We start from the raw sequence: 10306 nt of genomic DNA on the forward strand, positions 1-10306 counted from the left end.
GAATCCTCTCTCCCAATTCTTCAAAGAAACCAGAGTGAAAAAAAAGCAGGAATACCAGTTCTTCAAAGAAACCAGAGAAAACCAGTCTCTCCCAAATCTTCAAAGAAACCCGAGAAAAAAGAGCAGGAATACCAGTTCTTCAAAGAAACCAGAACAGAACCCTCTTAACATGGGAAACTCAAACAAATTGCATCTCCAACCCCTCCGTGAGGGTGTCAATCCGGGCTTCTGGAACGTAGTGGTAGGAGAGCTGTATAGAGAAAGACAATCTGCTGCTCCAATTCTTCATTTCGAGATGGAGCTAGGACAGGTTATCTCTCTCTGTCTCTCTTTCTTTTTTTTCTTGGTGACTACTTTTGAATTACAAAAATGGGGCAACCTTCTTCCTCTCATCGACGCTGAAGACCGCCCATGGCCAGACCTCAACACCAATGTTGAAGGCCAGAACTCCTTGCTCTCCCCATCGCTGCTCTGCTGTTAGGATTTGGAGTTCTACTTTCTCCTTTCTGAGTACTGGATTCGACCTTTTCTTCCCAACATTGATTGGAACGTTTGTGGTTTCTTTCATCTTCACTTCTGAGTACTGGCTGCTCTGTTGGTCAGATTTTCGTTCTTTTGCCCATAATTTCTTTCTTTTGATCTGATGACTCTGGAATTTGGGGTTTTGACTGCAAAATTTTGTTTTCTAGGGTTTCTGTGATGGGAACGGTTCTTGATCAATGAATATCTCCTTTGTTTTGTGAAATATATTTAGTTTCGTTTTCTATGGCTATGTTGTTGCGGACTACCGGCTTCTGTGGTAATATCTATTCAAAATTGGGTACTCCTGTGCTTATATTGGTGTTATTACTAGGAGTTTTTCCATTGGTTCTGTTGTTGTGGAGTACTGGCTTCTGTGGTAATATCTATTCAAAGTTGGGTTCTCCTGGTTATACATCTCCTTGCTGTTCCAAGCTGGAGCATATATATCCTAGGCTCCAGCTTGAGGAGTGTATTGAGAATATAGTGCTGGGATGTTTTTTATTATACTTTTCCAGTCAGGGATTATTTGTAATTCTATATAAATGTCATCCTAAGTTGCCATTAGGGTTATTGTCCCTTTAATAATGCTGATCTGCTCGATCTGAAACAGTTTTTTTTTTAACTGTTTTAGAGCTCTGCTTGATCTGTTTGGTCTTTAGAGCGGGTTTCTGAATTTTGATCTGGAAGCTTGATTAGTGTTCTCATTTGAAGCTAACAACCCAGAACTTTGCCTTACGGAACCATATGTAATTTTTGGGTTTGTTTTCCAGAGGAGCTAAACTCTATTTGTAGTGATTTCAACGCTTATTATAGTCCGATTGCTTGAGAATTTTGAACACATTTTGCCTCTGGATATAGCATGACTAGTTTTTTTACCTCAAAATTTTGAGATTTGTTTTTGGACTTAATCCGCCTAGAATCAATTGTGCTCCAGTTCTCATTTCTTTTTCTTGTGATTTCATTGTTCTTGGTCTCTAGTTCAACATTCTGTAGTTATATGAAGCTCAATAGTTGACATGCTCAGAAGCTGCTTGACGAAATAGGTGGGAGAGATCTTGAATGGGTTTATAAATGAATTAGGTACTTCTATAAAGTAGTTTAAAGACAAGAAGGTTATATTAGTTTGGTCAGCAATGACTCATGGTATTGCTTGGCAGTGGATTCAGAAACTCGTCTCTCTCTCTCTTTTCTTTATGGGGGTGTGTGCACATTTGTGTATGCTTGTTATTACTGACTGTGAAGTAAATTTTACTTGATGGGCTACTGTCCTTGACTCTTTTGGTGTTGCCTTGAATCTGAACTTCTTAAGTATAGTGAACCCATCTTCATTTTACTTTCTTTTATGTAGTATTTTGCCTCTTGCAAACAAACCCTGGAAAATGGAATGGAAATTTTTGCATGTGAAAAATTTACGTCGAAACAAACAGAGCCTCAAGTCTTCTCTTATTAGTAAGCCCCTCTAGTCTTAAGTTTGTTTGTCGTTATTTCCCCTTATTTACGTTAACTTCCATGATTGTCCTCCTTTAAAACTAATTCCTGGCATGATTATAATTTTCATGTCTTACTTGTAGTGGCTTTGCTAGTCCTTATAATTTACAATGCCACCCCCTGGAGAATACCACTATTATAAGAACACCCCCTCTATTTCACCAAATTAGACTCAGACCCCCTACCGTCAGTTACTGTTAAGGAATATACCACATATGCTGATGCCAGCAAATATGTTTTATTTTAAATACCAAAATATCCTTACTAAATATGAAATACCTAAAATACCCATGTAATAATTCACTTAATTTACCTTCTCCCAAATCGACAGATTTGGACCAACGACTCAGAGCACCGAAGATTGCGGCGATGGCAACAACAGCGGCATCGACGATGGATGGCGGCAGCGGCGACCAGCAAGAACTCACGGCAACCAGCAGTGACTCTCAGTCAATTTTGTTCCTCGTCATCCTCTCATTCCCAGTCTTCGTCGTCATCGGAATCAAGGAGGGACACCACATGGTCACAATCGATCTTCCCAACGAGTGACAACTCATTCTGGAACTCCCGCTCACCCTGTAGAGTCGGAATCCATAAGCTTAAAGGCGATTTCTTGACAGCAACAGGTTCTGGTTACTGGAAGGCCACTAGAATTGATAGGAAAATCGTAGCTTCTAAAACCAACCACGTAGTAGGGACAAAGAAGACCCTGGTTTTCTACAGGGGAAAGCCTCCTTACGGGTCTAGAACCAATTGGATCATGCATGAATATCATCTGGCTGGCTCTGACTCTGCAATTGTTCCCTGCATTTTCCCACAAAAGAAAAACCCAACCCAAGTGAGTTTGTAATCTTAATGGTTTTTATTTTAGCCTCACTGGAAGAAAACCCATTTGTAATTAATTCTAATTCTCTTCTTTGATTTGCCAGATTGTACCATGCAAATGGAAGATTGGGTTGTAGCATATTTTTGAAGAGAAGGAGTACTAAAAATGATGATGAGATCTTCTCCCAACCTTTAAAGGAGAACAGAGTTAAGAATACCTTTTGTTATGATGAGATCTTGTCACTGACCATCAATTTTTACCCTTTGTTTTAAAACCCTTTAAAGGAGAAGGAACCAGCTCTGATGACGAAGGAGCAGGAGCAACTCTCATTTTTTTCTTCTTTTTTAAACAGATAAAGGGTTTTAAAACAAAGGGTAATTTACCCTTTAAAGGAGAACAGAGTTATGATGGTCAGTGACAAGAGCGAACCAGCTCCTGCTCCTTCATCTTCTTCCTCGTGTTCAGGTTCGAGTGACCCCGTCTGACTTTGCAAAGAGAATCCCTGCAGCGGCAGCACCGACAATCGGTAGGATGAGATGAGAGCCACTATGGTTGTGGTGATTATTGGTATTGGGAGGATCAGGTGGTGGTAGCAACAACGGTAGTGGCAGGAGTGGCGTGGCGGTTAGCGAGAACAACGATCGCAGTGAGGGAGGCTGAGGTGGCATGACAGGCATCGCAAAAGCAAAGGAAGGAAATGCTTAAGAGATATAAATCCACATAAGGGTATAACGGTCATTTTAATTCTTCGTTTAACAGTAACTGACGATAGGGAGTCTGAGTCTAATTTGGTGAAACAGAGGGGGTGTTCTTATAATAGTGGTATTCTCTAGGGGGTGGCGTTGTAAATTACCCTTAAAAGATTGACATCCTGTTATAAGTCCTTATTGACAGATGTTTACCCTATTGTTAACAAGATTGCTGGTCGAGATTAGAAGAAGAGACATATCCATTCTATGGATTGTGCAACCGATGTAATAGGTACTATGCATCATGGGCCACCCTGCCCTGTGGTCATAATCTATGGTGTCGAAGAAGCACACAGTTTGACATGATAAATTTCCTTGTTAATCTGCCATTTAGTGTTGTCATTACTTCCCCTTACTTTTTGTTTGCTTCCCCGCCTAAAATTAGCCCTGTTCCATCTTAGTTTTTTTTCCTTTCCTGGGTTTTGGATTGGGCTTGGTAATCCCATCCAACTACGAATTATGGGTCATGATGTATTTATTTTTTCTATTGCGTGTGGTGGTGAAATTTCTGGTATTCTCTATGATCTGTGTTGCAGTAAACAATTGTGTCTAAATAGGGACTTCAGTTTTGGTTTCTTAAGAGTTCAATAACATAGCCGCAATGCTCCTTTCTGAATTTGAGCAATCAGGACACGAGACACAGAAGAAAATCATTTAAATCTGCAACTGAATCAGCCCCTGCTGTACATGTTTGATCTCTATCGAATCCAACAAGGTGGTCATGTCAAGTGATTTGGTTGCGTGCGTTGAGTGGTCTACCTTGAGAATCATACCTTATAATGAGACAACTCCATTGGTATGCTGGGTATTAACGCCTTGGTAGACTCCATCCACTTAAATGGTCTGCTCGGCGTGGCCTGCTTCCCTGGTAAGAGTTGCAGATGGCAGAGAAATTTCACTTACGATGAGGGCAGTTTGGGTCTATTCGAAAATTAACCTGAAACCTGTAAGGTCTGGTGTCTTGGCAATGTCTGTTCTGTTGGACTTGGTTTGTATATGTATCTACTCCCCTAGGTTGCCGTCCGTTAAGAGTAGATTCCGGATCGCGTCAACAAGATGATTGCTGTGCTTGCGGATTGCATCAACAAGATGCTTGCTGTGCTTGAAACCAAAATCCTCTGGATCAACATAGACTGGGGGCTCAAGACCTGCAAGTAAGGAGAGGTTAAGCTTGCGCTCTACGACATGAGACACGGCCAAGTTCCTCCGCACCCAATTGGTAACTGTTTAAAAAAAAAAAAAAAAAAAAAAAAAGGTGTTGGATGCAGGCGGGATGATCAAAGAAATGGTCAAATACTTAAAAAAGAATAAATTATATAAACTTCCATTAGAGATTCTGACAATATCACGGCACCCTTAAAGTTGAAAAAATATTTTTATTAATGATTAAACCTTAGGTGAAACACCACTGGTTTATAGCTTTTGAAAGGGAAATTTACTGTGTCACTCTCTGGAGAATGTCACAATTATAAGAACATTCCCTATATTTCACCAAATTAGATTCAGACCACATATCGTCCGTCAATTAATAGTAAAGAATTAAAATGATCATTATACCCTAATGACTAAAACTCATGTTTTTACCAAATCCTCTTCATTAGATAGTAAAAGGATTGCTCCGATGGATGGAGGAATCTCGTCGGTGAGTTGATTGTAACTAAAATCAAGGGTTTGGAGGTTCCGAAGATCGGCGAGAGAAGTTGGTATCTCGCCTGAAATGAAATTCTTGCTTATGACGAGGAATCGAAGGTTCTTTAGCTGAGATAAGGTTTGTGGAAGAGAACCCATGATTTTTCTAGGAACAATGGAGAGCTCCGCAAGAGCTGAGAGCTTGCCGATTGCAGGGTCAACATGGATACTGAGACCAAGAGAACCAGCTCTGGGATCGCCCAGCTTTAGAGAGATTATCATCATTCCCTATCTCGCCCACCTCTCTCCCTCTCTCTAGGCATTTCATCTGTCACTCCCACGGTTCACACACACCTCTCTGTAATGGTGCCGTTAATGCGACTTGAGATTCAGACGAATTCCAGCCTGTAATGCTATTTCTGTTGCCAGTGAGTTCTGATCCTTCCGTCGCCGTCGAGAAGTGGTACATCAATAGCTACTAGATCCGTCATTGAGTTCCAACCTGGAACTGTTTTCTAAGGTCGCCGTGAACAGATTTGTCATTGAAGGGTTTTTTTTTCGTTTGAACTCTCACTAGTAGTTTCTGCCTCTGTTTGATATTGAATATGGTTCTGGTGTAAGGTAGCGAATATTCTTTCTCTTTGTGTGTGTGTGTGTGTTTTTTTTTTTTTTTTTTTCTCCTTGTCAGTAAATCCTATTATCTGGTTCTGGTTTTCTGCCTTTGATTTTTTACTTTGGTTTTCTGCCCCTGTTTCCAAGTTGTTTTCAAATTCTAAGAAATGGGGAAAACAACTAGGTGATTTAGAGGGTTCTTGGCCAGGAAGAAAGAAGCGTCACAGTTGCAAGATGCAAAGCCTATGAAGGAAAAGAAGAAGAGATGGAGCTTTGTCAGATCTTTCAAGGACAAGGACAAGGACAGAACTATGACGACACCGTCTTCACATGTGCAGGTGAATGGGGATGATATTGATAGGAGTGGTTGTTATAGAGACGAATCATCTTCGTATCCATGTTCCTATGACGCTGAATCAGTTAAGGACCAAACACAAGCATGCGATTGCGGTTGCTACGCTCATTGCTACAGTGGCGAAAGCTGCGGCTGCGATGGCTCAAGCACCACCCTTTCCTGATTTGGGGTCAGGGTATAGTAACAATTGGATTGGGGATGGGGACTTATTAGATGGGTGTTTTTGGTATTTCGCATTTAATAAGGGCATTTTGGTATTTAAAATAAAATAACATCAGCAAATAAGGTATATTCCTTAACGGTATGGGGTCTTAGTATAATTTGGTGAAATAGAGGGGGTGGCCTTATAATTGTGACATTCTCCAGGGGTGATGCAATAAATTTTCCTTTCTGAAAAGGTCAAATTATCCTCAAAAGGATAACTTACAGATCTATCCTTCTCCCCATTAGCTCAACGCCTTACTGCTCTCAGTTAACCCCTCTTCTACTCATCTTTAATAACACTAAATGAAAGACTGGATTATCCCTAACCTCCGTGGCCACAATCGTAGCACCACCTCCATCTCTGGCAATCAAATTGCAGGTGATGAGAGAAGACCTCTCCTCTTCTTCTTGCCTGAGCCGCAACCCCACCTTCTTTTCCCCCTGACTCAAATCATGGGACAATTTTCATATTGCAGTCACCATTTTCATCTCTGTTAACACCTCTAGGTATGCCAAAGCATGGGGTTGGTGGGGTATTATGCGCCATCGATTTCTCACCCCATCGTCATTACCAATTGAGTCTGCGACCTGTCTTATTTCTATCAAATAAAAAGAATGGGATTAAGCAAATACCATTGGCACAACACACACCTTTATTTATTTTGTTCCCTCTCTATAGTCTCTCCTCTGAGAATCAGCTCCCATCCATCCCGTGATTTCCTCATCCATTCCTTCCTCCGCATTGTATTTTTCCCTTTAAATTTAGTTTCCTTTTTCCAAAATCTCTTACCCTCTTTCCTTGTATGAAGTCGTATTCTCTTCCCTAGTTCCTTCTCTACTCCCAATAAAATCACCGTTCACAACTCGCAACAAAAAACCCCATAGACGTAGGTAAATAGGGCTGCCCTCAATTTCACCGGCTACTTCCTCATATGGCTCACCATCATCGACAAGATCCCCAAGCCGACCGTTTGGCATATATGTATCTTCATTTTCATTGGTGCCAATTCCTAAAACTTCGCCAACATATAGGTTCAATCGTCACCTGCTTCAAGAATTCCCCCAAAGCCGAAGCTTTATGTTGGGCCTGCTCAAGGGACTCACGGGACTCAGCCGAGCCATCATGACCCATATGTACCTGGAAATCTATAACGACCACGCCACATCGCTCTTCCTCCTCATCGGGTGGCTTCCTTTCTGCCATCTTTGTGTACTCCATCAAGGTGATGAATAGGGTTTTGCAAGGGTGGAAGTGCACACCTGATCTTGCATTGGGTTCAATGGCGATGAGATCCATGAAGATGAAAGAACCAAATCGGCTTAATTGAGGTTGAAGGAGAGGTTAAAATTGTCATTACATTTGAAGTTTATTTAAGTTAATACCGTCATTTTAAAAAGGGAACAGGTGTAATATTTTTCAGAGGTGTGGATGCTGTGATATTGTCAGAATCTCTAGGGAAGGTTAGTGTAATTTCCTTGAAAAAAAAAAAAATGTGTCTCAAATGCTATTAAATAGGGTACACTGGCAATATATACATTTGGGGCTCTTTTAGGAAAGAAATAGCTATAGTAATAAAAGCAGTTCAAGTAGTGATATTACTCATGGAATCTTTTTTGATGGAAATACCCATTTGATGGTTGGATCAACATAGATGTAGAGCTATAAAAAATAAAAGAAATATCACTCCCCTCCCTTGAACTATGGCGAAATATCAAGTTTTCCTTATACTTTTTCAAAAATATCACTCCCCTCCCTCTAAACTCAAAGATTCTTTCTATCATCCCTCATCATGAGGAATAATTGTTAAGTCATCAATTTTGTTTTTTCCTAATACCAAAATTAACTCACACATGTTGAATACCCATATATCCCTCATGAAGTAAAAGCGAGCAAACGCTTCCATCTCTGGTGTTTAGCTTACTCTCTGCATCTTCTTCTTCACTTCAAGGTTGAAACCTTAGGCTCCATTGTGTTGAAGATCTGCTTGATTGGGACCCTAGAAAAGCATTGAAACTCTGCCCGCGTGAAGCTAGATGAAGCCCTCTCAAAGCCACCTGCTTGCATCCTATTTTTCTCTGAGACTCTCCTTTTACCCGAAGCCCTCTCCTCTTAGATAGTCTTCCTCTCTGCTCTATCGCCCTCTCTCCCTTTCTTGTTTATTTCCTTTCCTTTTAATTCCCCTTATTGCCAAACGTACCCTATATGGATGGATGAATTTTGGATGAGCAGTTCCAATGGGTAACTAGCGTACTAATTATATCATTGCACAGAGATGAAAATTTTCTTTTAGTTTGCTTCAATTTGTAAGAAATAAGTATCAGATGTTGAGAATTATAAAACTGATATTGTTGAGATGCATTCATTCATTGGTTGAAGCAAGATGAACTGTTGAAGATCGACACCGATTGTTGAAGCCAACAAACCAAACATGTTGAGTCTTATAAAAAATAGATACTCTCTCTTCTTGTTTAATTTCCACCGTTGAGTTTGGAACCTTGAACAGATTGTCGATGATAAGGCGAAGGAAGGTGAGGATGATGTCAAGTCATCATGCCCCTCATGCTCCAGGCACTCCAGGCAACACACGTGCTACAATACGGACAGGGTTGCGAGAATGGAGCTAACCTCCAAAAAACTCATCCTCAGTTCAGATTGCAGGCTGCAACTTGCCTGCATGAAGTCGAAATTGCTAGTAATAGCTAGTCAGCCATACGACAATGAATTTGTTCCCCGGCTTTGTACACACTGCCCATTACACTATGGGAGTTGGCCATGCCTAAAGTCGATACCTTAACTGCAACACTGACATTGAGAGACGAAAGCTAGGGGAGCGAATAGGATTAGATACCCTAGTAATTTTAGCCGTAAACAATGGATACTAGGCGTTGTGCGTATCGACCTGTGCAGTGCTTAAGATTTGAAACGCCCCCTACAATAGTACAATGGGGAATTCCTGCATTTTACCTTCAGGATAAAATAACCACTGATCTTTGTCTATTCCATGCTAATCATTGGCATGGCTAGTATGGCCATATCTATAGTGATGGATTCGTTTCTGTGACCAAGAATTATCTCATAGGTTGCAGCGATGTTTTCCAACCATTATAAAGGCAAAGGCAACGTTCTTAATGATTGGGATTCAGGCCATATCGTCGTCAGGATCTTCTTGTGCTTCTCCAAGATTTTTCTTGGCTGCAGGATGCCGCTAAGAGGTGCCACTAGTAATGGCTGAGTGATTGCAAGAAACCCTTTTACGATGATTTCGTTGGGAATGGCGGAAGGACAGGGATGATCCATCATCCCAATTCTTTTGTTAAAAATAAATTATAATAAATTATATATTTATGGCAATTTTTTGTGAAACGGTTGGATTGTTTAATGATCGAGAATTGGAATCTGGCCAAGCTCCAGCCTCAGTCCTTTCATGGCTGAGCTCCCGCCTCTTCAGTCCCCTCACAGCCTAGCCCACGGACTAGTAGGCACCGTGACCCACAGGAACTTCCCCAGAATCAAGGGCGTATTTGCAAATAGTCGCAAATAGAGTGGACTGTAGGTCAAAGCTGAACTCTCCACAAACGATACTCCGGATCCACTGCCTATAAATAGCAATGTAAGCCCCGAAAGGGGGATCAATCACTCTTTTTACAAGAAATTCTCTTAAATAAACATTAAGCCCCCCCCCCCATTCCCCATTCCTTGATCGATCACTCGGAAACTTCAAATTTCTACAGAAATTATTCTACCATTAAATTCTAGACTAATAAACATTAAAAAAAAAAAAAAAAAAAAAAAAGAATCGACGAAATAAAATTAAGAACCACCAAGACGTGCATGTATATCCAATTATCTTGTGTGGGGCAAGTGCGAGGACAAGTGCAAAACTAGAGAACTTATCAGAAACATAAGTTGAGCTTGTACAA

The 10306-nt window shown here is 40.8% G+C and overlaps 1 protein-coding gene across 1 annotated transcript; it reads left to right on the forward strand.

Moving 5' to 3' along the window:
* Positions 1-3070, forward strand: LOC122085390. The gene is made up of 3 exons (XM_042653787.1): positions 1-310; positions 2342-2848; positions 2940-3070. Exons 1-3 carry the CDS (start codon positions 170-172, stop codon positions 2970-2972), a joined length of 681 nt encoding a protein of 226 aa, XP_042509721.1. The 5' UTR covers positions 1-169; the 3' UTR covers positions 2973-3070.
* The last annotated feature ends 7236 nt before the right edge of the window (positions 3071-10306 follow it).

The sequence above is a fragment of the Macadamia integrifolia genome, chromosome 8, assembly GCF_013358625.1.
Source record: "Macadamia integrifolia cultivar HAES 741 chromosome 8, SCU_Mint_v3, whole genome shotgun sequence".
Lineage (NCBI taxonomy): Eukaryota > Viridiplantae > Streptophyta > Magnoliopsida > Proteales > Proteaceae > Macadamia > Macadamia integrifolia.